Genomic DNA, 18,270 nt, shown 5'->3' on the forward strand with positions numbered 1-18,270 from the left:
TGGTGCGTTTCAAGACACTGAGAGTGAAAAGTGATAATGTACAAATCACATTCTGAATTATCGGAGATACGTCTTCTGGAGAAATGTCGTTGCTCCATAGAAGCATTACTAACTGATCACTCCCTAAAATCGTCACTGTTTTGCAGAGCCGTAGACAGAAATTTATTTCAGCGATCGAAAGCTTGACAGGAATTTATTTCAGCGATTGAGGGCATATTTTACTAAAATGTCTATCATCCAGGGGGCGGATCCAGGATGATTGTTTGGGAGGGGCGGTCGTTCGAAGTCAAATCAAGGTAAGAGCGGATTGCAAAAAAAGAAATAAAGAAAAGAAAAAACAAATTTAGAAAAGGAGAAGTAGCTCTTCTGCAGAATTAACATTCTTAGGAAAGTAAGGCCTATCTACTTTAGGTTTTAAATTAAGTTTATAATAAAAAGATGAAAAATACTTAGGATATGTTTTATTTTTAAAATAAAAAGTATAAAAAGTTCCCTATTCTGGGGGATGCGCACTCCCCTGAATCCGCCCCTGCTATCGTCATCTCTAAAATTATATATACTTCACAAAAAAAAAAGTAGTGATTTCGTGGAGGCAAAAGCTCTTGATTGCAAAGGCCTGCATCCTGTGTATGTCCCAGCTGCTTTGAATTGTCAAAAGCTCCTCTTCAAAGGTAAGACATAAAATATAAATAATAAACGTGTAACATAGAATACAATATAAATAGAAAATATGTTATAATTAAGAAATAGAAAATAATTATAAAATAAAGTTGAAGGACAATTAAAAAAAAACAATAAAACTTGAAAGTAAAATATACTTTTAAAACAATTTTGCATTTATGCAGGGCTACGAACAGTGAGGAGTGCCATGTAAATTTAGTAACAAATATAATATTGGAAAATTATTTCGAATTAAACTAGCTGTGACTACATTACTTCAAAATTGAACTTGTGGAATATACAGTATGAGCGTAGCTCAAATAAAATAATCAATAAGAATGGTCTTGATTGGAAGCTCGGGCCATCCACGTAGGAGTAACTTACATTAACCATTCACCTAACAGATAATGACGCACAGGGCTTGGCACTACTTTATCAGATGGTTCTATCAAATGTAACTTAATTAAAACAATAGTAAAAAATTTTAAAGCTTTAAAAAGTGTCCTGAAGAAGAGGAAGTTCATTTTGCACATTGTAACTAAGTTACAAGAGGTTTACGTCCTATCTGAACGGCGCATCCACCGAGTCAACTTTTGGAATATCTCCTTAAGGTAGCTTTCAACGCAGCTAAGGGAAACGTATGTGAACCAGTAATAGAATTCTCCGTAGCAGAATGGATAAAGTCATGGGTCGATAATCACAAGGTTCGTGGTTTGAAACCCGTCGCCGAAACCAGATTTTTTAAAATCTTAATTCCTCAGTTCTGAAGATCTTTCTCTCCTTTCGTAATCATCTGATGCTCTAAAAAGAGTTCTCCACATTAATTCGACAACTGCCTAATGTGATCCTCGCAGTTCGAAAACTTCCCTTCTTATCTTTCACAAAATCAGAATTTTCGTCATAATACGAATGCTGTCCGATCATTTTTTCCCGAATTCTAAATCTGTGTATACAAATCATCCCTCTGTGTCTCCATACTTGAATCCCCCCCCCCTCTCTCTCTCTCTCTCAATGTCACCCAGGAAGTCATATGGCTTGAGATCAAACCTTCGACTCTTGAAACCAAATGTAAGCTCTTTAGCAATATGCTATCGTAACTCTAGAGATTTGTTGTTAAAACCAGTGTCTTTTAGACTTTATTCGGGGGGAGGGGGGGAAGGAAGAGATTCTTCGGCGACATAAGATTTTCACTTTTTATTAGTGTATTACTATACATTTGATCAAAAACTACGTATTTATGAAGCTCAAGAGAGGGGGAATTACACCCTCCTGTCCTGCCCAAATGACGCACCTGAAACATTTGCTTGCACTTACTGAAAAGAAATTAAATGAATCATTGAATAAAACTCGTTTCTGTCCGTAGATATTTTAGAGTTCTTGGCAATTTCCATAGATTTCTTAGGGAGCATCTTACTAGCTTGCACTCTTTAAAGAAAGAAAAGAATGAAACTAAAGATATTTATGAAGATCTGGGAAGATTGTGAGACTTTTCTTTAATTTAGGCTCTTAAAAATATTTCAGAACAAACGAATGGAAAAGACTGTTTTAAAGCTATAACGTTGTAAACTTGATTCCTGTTTCTTTTTCAGCTGAATGGAAAGAGTGTACTACGTCACACACACTGCTTTCGACAAGGAGAGGTGGAGGACGGGGAGAAGTTGGAATAAATACTAGAAGCAACTAATCGATTGATACATGTATTGCGGGAATGCATAAGAAAACTGGGCAAGAATTTGTTATTAATTTGGACTTAGAATTTTTGTAACAAATTTTATGCCGCGGACTGTACCTACATAAAATCAGAAATTGGAATTCTCAACTAGCTCGTTGCAGTCTTTAATTACAAAGTTTCGATATGAAAATCATTCATATTCGTGGAATTGACAATAAAGCCAGTGACGCGTTGTCGCGCATTATTTTAGCTCCTGAAACTTAAATTCATACGGTGAATAACCTCGAAACATTACCATCGTTTTTCGGAAATATGACCATACAGGAATTAATTGGAAAACAACGTGAGCATTGAGAATATAATTCAATTATGCAATTCCTTCAAAATCCTAACGACCCATATTCTAAGCTAAAAAAGAGAATCTTGAAAAATTTTATAGACTTGGGAATGGTGTACTTTTCCACAAAAATTTTCATTTCCCAGATTCCTGGAGAATTTGTATTCCACCCTCATTAACCGATGTTGTTGTAGAGCATATGAATTGTCAGCGAGGTAATTTTGGAATTGAAAAAACTTTTGGTTTTGTGAACGAAATTTGTTATTCGATATCCATGAGAAAGGATATTAGTAATTTTATTAATGATTGTATAGTATGTAAAGAAACAAAGGTAGAAACGTCACCTCCGGCAAGACCAATGGAAAGTATTACTTCTACGAACATTTAAGGAAAAAATGTCAGAATACGGAATTAAAATACATTATGTAACACCATACCACGCTTCTTCTAATCCAGTTGAAAGAATTCATCGTGAGACTAATCGTTTATTTAAATTGTTTTGTAGTGAAGATCACACCGCTTGGGAAAAATTTATTCCTCAAATTGTAATTTTGTTAAACTATTCAATTTCGAGTAGCTTGGGAGTATATCCTGTTAGCTTGTACTTAAACGTGAAACCCTCTGCATCAGTATTTAAACATTTTGGTTTTTCTGTTACTGAAAAGCATGAAGATGAATATAAATTATGGGATAACAAATTAGTTATGGCAGACTTGAAAAGAAACGAAATCATCCGTGAAAGAAATGTTAAACATAACCAAAAACAAGAAATCAAATATAAGGTGAAGGAAAATGATTGTTTTCTTCAAGCAAACGAATTTGAGTTCAGCTATTGATAACAGAATTTCAAAATTTCTTCATTTGTATAAAGGCCCCCTGTTGTGCTCTAAAAAGATCTCAAAGAATGTTTTCGAATTAACGGATCCACTCACAGGTAAGTGTTTAGGATTACTTTCAGTCGATACATTCAGTCGATAGGAAGCGAACTAAAGAAACTAAAAATATTTGGCTTAATTAAACATTGTGGAAGCAAAAGTGATGAAATTCTAAAAGAACAAAGTAAAAGCTCAGAGTTGAATAGTTGTATTGAAGAAGTAACGTGTGACTCTATCAATGCTGTTTTGGTAAATTTTTCTAACCAATGTGATTCAAAAATTAATTCAAATAGAATTTATAAGGTCCTTGACGAAATTTTGGAATTAGATTCATAGTTAAAATACCTCACTGAATCATCGTGCTGTAACGTACATAATTTAGAATTTGCGTTGGTAAATTTTATTAATCCTCTCGTTTTATTTAATTAGCATTCTTGAGTTTATTTTAGTTTAGCGTCCCTTTCAGCAGCGAGGCTATATGAGACGTGGACCTACTGATTAACGTGGAATCCGAACCACATGAGCTCCCGCCGGGAATCAAACCCGGGTCTCCCACGCCAAAGGCGCATACGCTAACCGCTTAGCCACGAGGAGCTCTTAATTAGCATTCTTGTAAGATCACAGTGATCAACTTAGGATGACTGACTCCTACTAATGTGGTATGCTACCGCAGCTTTGTTTTGCATCTAAACACGCCTACGTGGTGAACCACTGAGTCACAAACGGAGGAATAATAAAAAAAATGAATATATGAGAAACAATGAGATAAATAAATAATCACTATTGAAATGCTGATGTGTCTAGTAGAAGTGAAATTTATATGTTAGTTCTTGGCAACCATTCTTGCATTCACTTTGTATTAATTTTTTCGTTTAATACAAAAACACTTCAAGTTGAACTTGAAAACATGGAAGCAAAGATTCCCTCCAAGATTATGGGTTATTCATATTATGTAATGCGTTGGAAACGCAATTTTCTTATTAGCCCCCTCTATATTACTTTTACATTTTCACCTTATACTCTATCCTTTCCACTTTGCTTCGGGGGTGGAAACATATTAACAAATAATTGAGGTTGGGTCTTGCACACTTAATGCAGGCAGTATATTTATATATACTTCGAACGTGACAAGCTCGCATGTGCCCAGTTTATTTCATTTTTAAGTAAATAAAATATTACCTTTTTCAATGTTGTATTTACTTATGTGACTTAATATGTAATTTTGATGAATCATGTAATGATTATGTGAATTACGTGTTATGCTTTAGTTGTATTGAATTATTATGAATATTTTGATAAATACTCTGTCTTATAACGCAAATGAATACATCGTTTCGAATTTAATGGATAATGTTGATGTTTTAAATGTAGTAAATTATTGTGTACTTAATAATAAGAAATATTTTATTTTCATGAAAATCGAAATGATAATAATTTGGATCGTTTATTGATATAATTGCTATTTTTAAACAGTGTTATGTTTATGAAACATAATATTTTACTGAATATGATATTTCATCGAATATATTAATATGTTCGTATAATTTGGTTTGAAGTTTGAAAATATTGAGAAATACAATGTTGAATAACATGTCAAGCCATAAGTAACTATTGATTTATATTCAAGCATTGAAATTGTGTTTGTGTTCACATTTTGAGGAATGATTAAAATAAAAGGAAGATACGAACCAACAATAATAATAAAATGGAACATAAAATACATTTACGAAATGGCCCACGTGTTATCGTATATGGCCCTCGCGTTCGTTATTCTTCGAATTTTCGTGCTTGTGTGTGTGCAAGTGAACCTGCGAACTATTACTCTTCAATGTAGACTAACTGGAAATAAGTTTAACCATTCATGGTCTGATAAAATGTCGTAATTGTGGTACTATGTCGCAGTGTGATTATAAAGACTTGGACTCCAGGGTTCTTGCCCACACTTGTTGCACTACTTTAGGGGAGGTGGTGGCTCAGTGGTAGAGCGTTCACCACTGGTGCTTGGGTTTTCTCGGGTTCTCCCGTTTCCTCCCACTTTCTTCATTCCACCATTTCATTCATTACTCACTATCACCGTCTCCTTTAACCTAACCGGCATAATCGTGGGACGTAAATCTCAAAGATTTCATTTCATTTTTTGTTGCACTACTAATTGACAGTCCGTTCGGCGCCATATATGAAGATACGGATAGATACAAACTTTTAAATCAACCCTCGTATTTCCCAATGCCAGTTCTTGGAAACGCTACCCAGCCAGTCAACATTCGCAGAAGAGCGAAGCACAGGAATTTTTTATCCAAACGGTGCCTTACTTTTCCAGACAGCCCTGCTTCTCCCGTCAGACCAAACAAGGTGAGGAATTTTGGTACTCTTTTCACTGACACCCACGCAGAATAGACTCGAGCAATGACAACAGATTCTACGTGAGAATGTAATTTTTACCCATAATCATTAATTTTCTGATTTATTCGGAGTATCAGTATTTTCAATATAATTTCAATTGAACGATAGATTATTTATTATACATCACTAGTGAAACAGTGAAGTAAAAACTAAATGTTTCATGTGCACAAAATTTATTTTGGTAGTGTATTTTTGCGCTGCTCAATAGCCAACGATGTGACGCTCACGAAAAGGCGCGTCAGAGTAACTTAAAGTCTTCGTAAAATTAACACGTATTGAAGTCATATTCTCAGAGAAAAATCCACAAGTTGTACAAATGAAAATTTTCCAAAAGACTATCTTTATAACAATTTTGTGCTACGAGATTTTTATTAAACACCTTTTCCCAACAGTGCAATGAAGATCAATATATTTCTAACCTTTTGTGGTGTAATTGTGTGAACCACGTACTTTTGATGTACATTGTCATTTAATCTATTGACGCTAGGGAAAGATGGTACCAATAAATGCGCATACTGAAGATCTTAAGTAAAATCTTCCTTATATAATGATAGAAATGGAATGTTGAAGTGATCTTCATAATCTTTGGGGAACTAGCCGTATTCGTTCGTTCGTGAAAATCGCGTGCCTTAGCGGTACTCTCCCGTGATCGTATAACCTCAATGGGCCAATCCCATTAGAAGTGATATATTTTTATAATTCAGAAGTGTTATTGTGTTGTTACATAGCTATACGTGTTTGTTTCGTGAAAGTTAAAAGAAAATATAAATATTTTCTACAAATCAATTTTTATTTTTTAAGAAATCATGAAATAAGTTTCAATCATAATAATGTGTGATGGTTAATGTTAAGTTTCTTTCTTAGTAAATGAAAGATGCTATCTCAGACATGTGCATAATTTGAACCAGGATTTGATGAAGGTATAGTATCTTAGAAGTAGGGCAGAACAAAGATTTATTTTCGTCTCCCGCTACTCATCTGGCGATAATCATGCGTATGGATCCCACTTTGTATTTTCTTTTACTGGTGTCAATGAATTTATTCTTAGGCTGACACGACAGTGACGGTGGGCATACGGCATATGCCTCTGGCTTTTCATAACGTCTGTATCTTAAGACCGTGGGAGTAGATTTCTGTTATTTTTGCCAGTATTTCAGTTCACTGATTTTTAGTAAATGGTCCCACTAGATTTTTGAACTCAATGGTGTCGTAAATTTGTTTTCTCTATCAGTGACGTCCAAGGTTCGGATCCCGATAGCGTCATATATGGCTTTATGAACCGGGATATGTGGAATAGAACCACCACTGTTTTATTGGAAATCACTTCTACCATTATATCTGGCTTATCCCAAACATGGACAGACAAGGACAAGGCCACCATTATATTTGTCTTGCCCAAACTGGGACATATGATCTTTAAACCATGGAGTACCGCTATATATATTCTTTTCCTCACAGGAATTAAGAGTTGAGTTGATTTTAGTTTAGCGTCCCTTTCAGCAGCGAGGCTATATGGGACGTGGACCTACTGATTAACGTGGAATCCGAACCACATGAGCTCCCGCCGGGAATCGAACCCGGGTCTCCCACGCCAAAGGCGCGTACGCTAACCGCTTAGCCACGAGGAGCTCCAGGAATTAAGAAATCCAATAGGAAAACAAGTTCCGGACTCCCATTACAATTATACTCTAAACATTTCTTCACTTTATTTACACCATTTAACGTTGCTTTCATTAACTTATTTGTTGTCACTACTGTCACATACGGGGCAAAATACAGGATTATCTTCTTCAAAACGAGGTTTCTTGGTAGGATGAGAAATTGTTGCCAAAGGCTCAATTATGTAGCTTTAATAATAGTTACAATCTAATTACCATCATAAGTAAAAGCAAAACCTACTGTTTAAAAATAAGAAACAGATAGAAAGCTGAAATTATGGGGAAAAGGTCCTTTTAAACAGAAATCTATATAAAAATGTAAACTTTTCAAAGAACAGACCTTTAGTTACGTTAAGTGGCAATATATCATTTTAAATGAATGTTCCTTAAGCTTACAGTAATTTTTTTGTTTGTGAAATTTCTCTGTCTTTCTGTATGCATCTGGCGCTATATCTGATATTTTTTTAATTCTACGACTATGAAAACATAGAAATCGATACCAAACTTGATACTACATGACAACTAAATTTGTTTTTGTTTTCGGAGCACCATATTGTCGGCCATCTTGAATTCTTGGTGACTATGAAATTTACGGGTGGCGAACATGATTTTCTACTTAAATAGGTTATGAGGAATAGAAAAACAATAGTTGCCACTTGTAGCAAAGAAAAGCCTACGGATTGCTTTTTGAAGCCTTGTTTGTGAAAAATTTTACCCTACTAATAGTACTAGCAGCAACATACATACTTGAGATATATTTTCAAAATACATCTGTAATGATTTTACCTTTGAAGTTTGATATCATTTCCTCCTTCTATTCTGATACTTGGTATTTCTTTCAATTCTGCGATCGTGTCATATTGTTCATCTTTCAATGTTCTAGCATAATGTTCTTGAAAGCATAATGTGGTATTTTGTTTCATTTCAAACTGTGGCTTCACTAAAGATAAGTCATTGGAATTCGAGGTAAACATTATGCTTTCAAGTTTCATATCGTTCTCTTCTGTGGATACTGGCAACACGAAATCACTGCTTTCAATGCATGCCGCATTATTCCTTTCAAGTTGTTCTTTCTTAATACGGCAACCATTCTTTTCAATATCTTCAAAAATTTTAGATTCCACGGGATATCCTTCATGACCAGTTTTATAATCCTCCTCCATTACGGTTAATGTGTGCATACACTCTATATACATATATAATTTAATGTTAGTTATCAATATCCAGCACTGTGATTTCAGGTATGTTTACTTCACAGATATAGCGATGAATGGTCAAGGATTCTCATAATAATTCTCATTCGATACAAGCATTTTCTGATAATTGAACATATACAATAACCTGAAAAATAAGAAATTGGAACTTAGTGTAGAATAACATATCAGGTAAAAAATTAACACAAAATACCAGACAAGTTTCTCTGTAATAGTTCTAACTGTCCATAAGCAAGGACATGCAGGAATCATTGTGACAAACATTATACACTAAAGTACAAAGAATGATAAATCTTCTCACATTTATAGTAGTCCCATAGATGGCTATATAAATCGTATGTACATATTCAATAAAATTATTTCACATTTACAGAAAATAATCCTTATTTTAATTATTAATGAGGGAAGGAGAACAAACTTTAATTACTTTTGAAGTATTTACAAGAAATGTTAAATGAACAAGAATGAAACATTTAAATCTTACGCTTTTTTCATTATACTAGTTACTGCTATCTCATCAACTCATAGTTTTATTACAGAGTTAGAATGAGTGTATTGTGTTATAATTAAAATTACGATATCAATATTTTCTTGTTAAAAATCAGTAAAATTGAAAACGCACATTCAGACTAGCACAACTCCAAAGCAAATGAATTTTCATATGTAAATTAATTTCAGATCATCACTCCAACACATTTGTAAAACTAGGAGACCACGAATGATTGACACGTCGCTCCATATAGACATTGGATAACATGAAAATATATTAAATGCATCCACGTTTCTTCACAGTGAGAACACAAGCTTGCTTGTAATTATCTACCATAAGTCCTTTGGCGTTTGAAATAATATCTAGTAAAACTAAAAAAAAGAGCATAAAAGATATGTCAACGAAATAAAATGAAATTAGATATTGCAGTTTAATAGCTCACGATTATGCCCGTTAGGGTAAGGGAGACGACGATTAGTGGAACGACGGTGAAATGAGAAAGTGGGAGGAAAATGAGTTTGCAGTTTTCTGTTTTATGTTCAACGATTATGCCGGCTAGGTTAAAAGAGACGCAGATGATGAGAAATGAATGTGGGAGGAAACAGAATTTTGAGAAAACTCATGAACAAGGTTTGTCCATCAGAAAGCCCAATTGGCGCAAGCTGGGATCGAACCAGGGACACCATGCACAAGAAGTGATCGCTTAAACACTGATCAACTGTGCCACAAAAAGCGGGTGGACGCGGGAGTACAACGAGGAAACCCACGGACACGATGTTGTCCAGAACAAAGTCACTTGACCAGGAATCGAACCAGGGAACCCACATACTAGAAGTAAGCGCTCTACTACTGAGCCACGGTGCCCCTTACGTCAAGAATGGAAAAATGAGATATTAAATATGTTCATGAAAGTAATATAAGCTATATGAAGATTACAGAAAAACCGAAAGACATTGTTGCTGCCAACACGGAATACACCAAGAAGAGTAAAATAAAACAATCAGTTAGAAAGTTGCTATCAGACTCAACAAAAGAACGAGAGAAATACAAAAAAAAAGCTAAAAAATAGAGCCGAGCAATTCTGATTCACAGAATGAGAAACAAAAAACCCACATCACTTGTAAATAAGGCAAATACTGGAACGAAAAATACTGCAAAGATTTAATATAAACGAAATATCTAGAACAGTTTTATGAAGTAAAATATCCTAAATAGGGGTAACAAAAATGCATATTGCAGAGGAAATGTGAATCACTTTAAAAAACATATAGTTGGGATATTCATGGACATCGAGTATGAATATTTGAGCACATGGTGCAAATGCATTGCTACAAAACATACGTTACGCGACATATGTAGGAATATGGTAAAACAAGAAAAACAGAAAGATCTCTTGAACATAAGATATACGTAAAATACAGTGTTTTAGCACTTGAAAGGAGGATTGACTTTGTACATCTAGAATGCCAAAGCGGAAAAATAAACAATAATAATTTTTATAGCAACTTTATAGACTGCTCAAAGTTTCTAAGAGAAAAAGTAAATTGTTACTTAAAAACGATATTCTTCACACACATACGAGGGTGAATGAAACGATTTGAGCCCAATATAGGAAATGAGAATCTGGAATAGAATAACATGTATTAGAATAGTACAACCTTTAATACTAGTGTATATCAAGTTCTTGATTCTAAGTAATCTCTTTCGTCTTTTACAGGCTCTTGAAGTGAGTGAGAAGGCAGAAGTGGGGAAAATGGAAAAAATCGAGTACAGATCAGTTATCAAATATCTGGAATTAAAAGGAATGTCGACATTTGAGATCCAGCACGATAAGGTAAATCTGCCCCTTCATATGCAATCATCAAAAGATGGGTGCAGGAATTCAAGAGAGGTAGTAGGCAGAGTGTTGAAAATTAGCCGATATCTGGGAGACCATTAAGTCTTACCACCACGAAAAACATTGGCCTGGTACTTGATATGATCATGGAAGATCACCGATTGTCAAATCGACAGATAACAGACAGGCTGGGCATATCATCGGACCGAGCAGATCATATTCTGAGGAATAAGCTTGGTTTATCAAAAGTTTCTGATCGATGCGTTTAATGTCTTTTAACTCCCCAACAAAAACGCATTAGGTACCCACTATCCGTGGAGAATTTGAAACTGTTAGAACGTGATGTGGACGATATTTTCTGTCGATTCATAACTATGGTTTAGGTTCGTTCCTCATTTATGTCTTCTCTAGCCCGAACACGTTAGGAACATAGAATCTGGAGGTCCGGTGGTCAAAGTTCGGGTGTCTTGTAGCCCAGCCGAATGATTAACAAATAATGATATGAACAGATTTTAACAGGGCTTCGAAGTGTACACACATCTAAGTAGTTTCTCCCTTGGATGTGCGTAACGTTCTGTCATATAATCTTTAACGAATGTGAAGATGATTAACTATTAATACACACATAGAACTAAAACATTTAGTATAGAAAATAAGAAGAGACCGAAATTGTTTCAAATAAATCGAAAATTATTTATTTATTTATTTTTTGGAAAGTCTTTCCGAAAACGTACTGAATCTAGAACATTATAAATTTTCTACTCCATTAAAATTTTACAAACATTAGTATTACGAATATCACTTAGTGTTATTATTTGTAATATACATTTCCTAGTCTTTTTTTGTAATATATAAGCCTCCGTTTCGAATATACGGGTGTGACGCGTATACGAAGTGGGGACAAAAAACGTTGCGATGCCTAAGCGTAGTTACGAATATTACACAATTATACTTAACTCTATCACCTTATTATGAAGTATACACGGTCCTTTCCCTTTCTGCCATGCGCTGTTTCTCATGAAAATAGCAATCGCATTCTTAACTTAAACGCAAAATTATTACACTGTACCTTTATCGATTCTTATTAGTTTAGTTCCATGTCTGGCGTCTATTCCTCTTCCTCTCTCTCCAACCGCAGGATCAATTCTAAACTCATGTGTTACTCTGCCTGGCTTGTATATCAATATGAACATGGGCGGAAGAGAAAACCACTTATAGTTTACCAGAAACATGTAAAATTGCACTATTATTTTTGTTTCCATGAGACTATGCCATTATTACGGTTAACTAATTATTAGATATCATTCTTGATTTATTTCAATCGAAATACTGTTTTGACATATGAAATCCGTACCTTTTTTCAGGAGACTGACTGAATTGTTCGTGACTCTTCCAATTTGTTTCTTCATTTTAAATCAAGAGCAAGTCGCGCTTAGAAAATGAAACAACTACGAAATTAACTTTGAGGAATCACAAACACTGCATACAAGAAAACAAATTTTGCCTTCGCAGCTTCCTAAACTATTTAAAGCAAAGAACGGTACACTAACGTAGCATTCAATTAATTAAAAAAAAAAAAAAAAAACTCTAAGGTTAGATTTGGCCGACGTATTGCAGGACCTCCAGATGTACAAGAGACCAACCGGCACTTGTGAACAGCGTAGGTGACCATTATTCATTACCAAACTTGCGAGTATGGAAGCACATTAGAAAGCATTTATTTCTGTCCGTGATGATGACTTATTCTTTTAAGGACCATTTCAGACCATTTATGGTTTCGTCGCTCGAAATCAGTTTAGTATAAATTACTGTTTCTATATGAGAACGCCAGTTTTTGTCTTCTAATAGCGTGTTTCTTCCTATTGTTTTCTGTATGTTACTGTACCAAAACCTTCTATGTGCATTTCATGCTTATGCGATACAACAGACACCTGAAACTGACTTTCGTGCCTTAGTTTCCCACACAGAATATCACCACCTGTAGAAGCGCATACACGTAGAAATCGCTGAATGAAAATAGATTAAAGAAACTATGGGTATTATATAATCTCTCTTGCAAATCACTTCGTAGTGAGTCTGGCTCTTTTGCTAGCAATTGTTATTCGTTGCTTGTAACTGTGATTTAGTCATGAGTATAAATACAGTGTGAAACCATGGCATAAAAACTACAGTGCAAAATAAACGAACCAACATGTGCTAGATAGCCAACTAAAAGAACGTACTCAATCTAACTGCCAGGGTAGGAATGTACAATGTGTGCAAAACGTAAGCGAGACAGTTAGGCATTAAAGAGCAGGCGCGTCAGCGATGGTGGATATACACGTAAACGAGGTCGGCTCACTAAGTTTGAGTACCGGCTTCAGAGCCAATGGTATTATTGAAGGTACTAAATGCCATCTGAAGCTATTAACCATTGTATGCAAAATTAAGTGTAGTTCATGTATACTGTGTGTTAACTAATGGTGCACAACCCCAGAAGTGTTCAAGAGTAGGCGTCCATCATGTGGCGATTCTATTGCTTACATTCTGCATTAATGAGTTATACGAGAACCTACAGATATCGTATACAAACATTTCAAGGTTGTCATATATTTACTCGCTTTCAAATTTCTTGTTCTTTCGTTTAGATTACGCGCATCGTGTATGTTAAAAGTACAACGTGTGTATGACTATACACACGGAAAAGAAAGTATTTGACGATTTCCTTTTTGGCAAAATTTTCTTTGGCCAATAATTCGGGAACAAATGAACTAATTTAGATCTTTTTGTTGTTAACCTTAGAATAGTTATAACTTGACAACTTGCCGAATTTGGTTTTTAATAGTTTAATTTATTGTTGAGTTATTAGAAAAAGAAATTTTGTCAACTGGAGTGTACTTTCTTTCGTGACTGTACAAGTATGATTTTTCGAAATATCGTGACGATCACTTGCGACTTTGCCAGCCCTAAAATCTGGCTGTCGTCTGTACCCATACCCGTGATTTATGCGACCTATAAACTTATGAATATGAAAAATATGAATCCTATTGAGTGTACCTTGTACGTAAAAAAAAAAAGTTATTGGATATAGTATACGTAAAGCCGCGTCAGTTCCCGAAGGAGCTGGACGCTCATACTTTCAGAGATTATTCATTGAGTATCTACGAACTTACCAAGGGGGTAACAAAGCGACTTTGATTTACTTATCGACTGATACGAAAATAAAACAGAACATACCTGTACTTCAAATCTGCATGTGTAGTGCCCTTGTTCTTTATCTATGACTATGTGTGTGTAAGGGGGGGGGAATTTAACGCATATCGCATGTCTTGTGCACATGGATACTTCTTACTATTGCACTACGTAGAAAATTTATGGTATTTCATGTAGAAGTGGTAATAGAACACAGAAGAAACGCAGATCACGACGTGCTCATGTATACTATTACCAAGTTATTTTATTCACATAGATTTTCTCATTAATGTCCTTACTGTTCCTGATTCACATAGTATTTCTGAGCGAGCGTTAGCGAGTGAACGCTGATGAAGGCACCGCACACTTTTTTTTTTTTTTTCAGTCTTTGGTTCTTGGAAACTGTAACTGCGGCAACCTGTTCAGATGGATCACTTCCTGTCTCTGCCTTGCATAAAGTACAGAGTTGTCTTTCACAGAAAGCAGCTGTATTAATATCCATGAACGTTAGGTCCCTTGATAACTCCAGCCAGATTAAAATTTTTAAAGTAACAAAAGTAGATTCATCAAGCAAAATTAAACATTTATGCAGGGAATATGTAAACCGTGATTTATATTAACTAAACGGTAAACCTAAGATTAATAATTATATTGACTTTCTCTCAGACACACAGGAATACACTTCACCCAGAACCTCTTAATGTAGTACCCACTTTTTCGACGTGATTTTTAAAATATTTAGGTACTATTATTTCATAAATGTTTATATCTTTCGCTACCAGTTAGGCTTAATGAAACCTTAAACGCTGCTTCTTTTAATGAAAGAGACACATTGATCTAGGTCCTCTTTTAAATTTCCCAGAGGAATGTTCAAAAATCCCTTTTGAATATAAAATTTACCTAATTGTTGTTAAAAGAGAGCACTGTTGCGTATCTAAGGATTATTATACTGTACTCAGTGGGAAAACTGAGGGGAGAGCGTCGTTACGGCGTCTCGAGGCCCGTAGTTAGCCTGATTGCTTGGGGCGGGCATAGTGATGGGTAAATTCCCGGGAAGATTTTTTTCGGGAATATTCCCTGCGAAGATTCCCAAATGGGAATTTATCCGGGAATTTATGTAAAATCAGAAAGAAAATTGCATTCTATTAGGGCCTACTATATTATTATTATTTCAAAGTGGAATTAATTTTTATATCACAGCATATTATTACTGTTGCCCACAGAGGATTCTTTAAAATGTATATTCTAAACGGTACTATGTTACTTTATTAAGGCCTTCTTATATTTAGAGAGTACGCATAAGTGTATATTTACTTACAATATGTTATATCAATTAAATATATGTGAAAAATTATATAGAGAGTCCTAATACATTTAAACCGCTTAACAGTTTAAATTTATATGTAAGTGGATTTGCTAAACTTGACTCTACTACTGATATTATAAACACATTAAATTTATAAATGTTAAAGACAAATTACATTGGGTAAATGCCAGAAGATACATGTCTCACCAATTTATCAGCATTTGCGCATACATATTTATGTTCACAAAATTTGCAAATTACTTACTTATCTTTATATTTTAGCACGTAACAATGCCATACACGACCTTTCATTCTACCTATTTCTCGAAATTCACATGTAAGAGAAGTCCGAGTAGCTACCTCTTCAGAAATTAGTCAGAGATAGTGACTGGTAAATTCCCGGGAAGATATTTTTCGGGAATATTCCCGGGAATTTATGTACAATCACAAAAAAAATGCATTCTATTACTATACTGAGATTTCAAAAATAATTTCATTTGTATATCACAGTATGTTATTACTATTGTCCCCAGAGAAGTCTTTAAAATGTATATTTTCAACGATGTTAAGTTATTTTATTAATATTCTATTATATTTAGAGTGTACGCGTAAATGGATGAAAATAAATATATTTAAAAAATGGTATAGTAAGTCCACATACTTTTAAACCGCTAAACAGTTTAAATTTACATGTAAGTGGCTTTTCTAAACTTGACTCTACTACTGATGTTATAAACATTTTAAATTTTAAACAAGGGCCGCGGGGGCTCAGTGGTAGAGCGTTCACCTCTGGTGCTAGGGGTCCCGGGTTCGATCCCAGGCCCCGCAGTAGTAGGCCCCCGCGTATATGCAACTGAGTCAGCAAAAATTTTTGTGACGTCATAGGTCAAAGGTCAATGACCTTGGACCGGGGTCAATGACCTAGGGGTACATAGGACCACCCCCTCTAAATTTTGGCAGGGGTACCATGGCCCACCCTCTAAATTTTGGCAGGGGTACATAGGACCACCCCCTTAAATTTTGGAAATTGCCAAATCTAAAAAATTGGTATGGTAGCCTAGGACCATAGTATGTACCTCTATCAGTATTGGGTGTCTATGTCGTTCCCTTTCATGGGTAAAAAATTGCCAAAAATTCAAATTTCGGGGTTTTTTGACCTAATTTATCCCCTTGGATGAGGTGTTATTACCTTATACAGTTATATGGGCGTATACAGGGGTCCATTCCCTTTCATAAGACATGGGTATATTAATGCACCCCTTGAAAAATTTGGGAGGGGTACCTTGGCCCACCCCTTAAATTTTGGAAATTGCCAAATTTAAAAATTGGGTGTGGTAGCCTAGGACCATAGTATGTACCTCTATCAGTATTGGGGGTCAATGTCGTTCCCTTTCATGGGTAAAAAATTGCCTAAAATTCACATTTCGGAGGTTTTTGACCTAATTTATCCCTTTGGATGAGGTGTTATTACCCTATATGGTTATATGGGCGTATACAGGGGTTCATTACCTATCATAAGACATGGGTATATTAATGCACCCCTTGAAATTTTTGGGAGGGGTACCTTGGCCCATCCCTTCAATTTTGGAAATTGCCCAATTTCAACATTGGGTATTATAGTACAGGACCCTAATATGTATTATGATAAATTTGGGTGGTCCACCTCATTCCCTTTTAGGGGTAAAAAATTGCCAAAAATTCAAATTTCGGGGGTTTTTGACCTAATTTATCCCCTTGGATGAGGTGTTATTACCCTATATAGTTATATGGGCGTATACAGGGGTCCATTACCTTTCATAAGACATGGGTATATTAATGCACCCCTTGAAAAATTTGGGAGGGGTACCATGGCCCACCCCTTAAATTTTGGAAATTGACCAATTTAAACATTTGGTATTATAGTACCGGATCCTAACATGTATTATGATAAATTTGGATGGTCCACCTCGTTTCCTTCTAGGGGTACAAAATTGTCTAAATATAAACGTAAGCAATACGTTGTACCACGTGTTTGGTCTTTTGGCCCAATTTAACCTCTTGGATGAGGTTCTATTACCTTATATGGTTATATGGTTATGTATAGGGGTCTATTCCCTATCATAAGACATAGGTACATTTGTGCACTCCTTTAAAAATTTGGGAGGGGTACTTTGGCCCACCCCCTAAATTTTAGAAATTGCTCATTTTATATATTTGGTATTATAGTACTGGACCCTAACATGTATTATGATAAATTTGGGTGGTCCACCTCGTTCCCTTTTAGGGGTACAAATTGCCAAAATATAAACGTAAGCAATACGTTGTACCACGTGTTTGGTTTGACCTAAGTTATCCCCTTGGATGAGGTTCTATTACCTTATATGGTTATATGATTATGTATAGGGGTCCATTCCCTATCATAAGACATAGGTACATTTGTGCACTCCTTTAAAAATTTGGGAGGGGTACTTTGGCCCACCCCTTTAATTTTGGAAATTGCCCCTTTTACATGTTTGGTATTATAGTATAGAACCCTAATATATATTACTATAAATTTGGGTGGTTCACCACGTTTCCTTTGATGGGTACGAAATTGCCAAATTTTAGTACAACCACGTGTTTGGTTTTGGCTCAGTTTATCCCCTTGGATGAGGTCCTATTACCTTAT

At 35.2% G+C, this 18,270-nt stretch overlaps 1 protein-coding gene across 4 annotated transcripts in view; it reads right to left on the minus strand.

Annotated features, from left to right (window-relative positions):
* Positions 1 to 15,357, minus strand: part of LOC145684156 (uncharacterized) — a 42,707-nt gene extending 27,350 nt beyond the window's left edge. The window contains exons 1-2 of one of the 4 annotated variants that reach the window (XM_081756124.1): positions 15,218 to 15,357; positions 8,392 to 8,946 (exon numbers count right to left, since the gene is read on the minus strand). In XM_081756124.1, the coding sequence (XP_081612250.1) occupies positions 8,392 to 8,801 (410 nt within the window). In that variant the 5' untranslated portion in view covers positions 8,802 to 8,946; positions 15,218 to 15,357. The other 3 variants (XM_081756125.1, XM_081756123.1, XM_081756126.1) reach the window with 3 other exon arrangements.
* Positions 15,358 to 18,270: the final 2,913 nt, after the last annotated feature.

Source organism: Thermobia domestica, chromosome 4, assembly GCF_964235325.1.
Source record: "Thermobia domestica chromosome 4, izTheDome1.hap1.1, whole genome shotgun sequence".
Lineage (NCBI taxonomy): Eukaryota > Metazoa > Arthropoda > Insecta > Zygentoma > Lepismatidae > Thermobia > Thermobia domestica.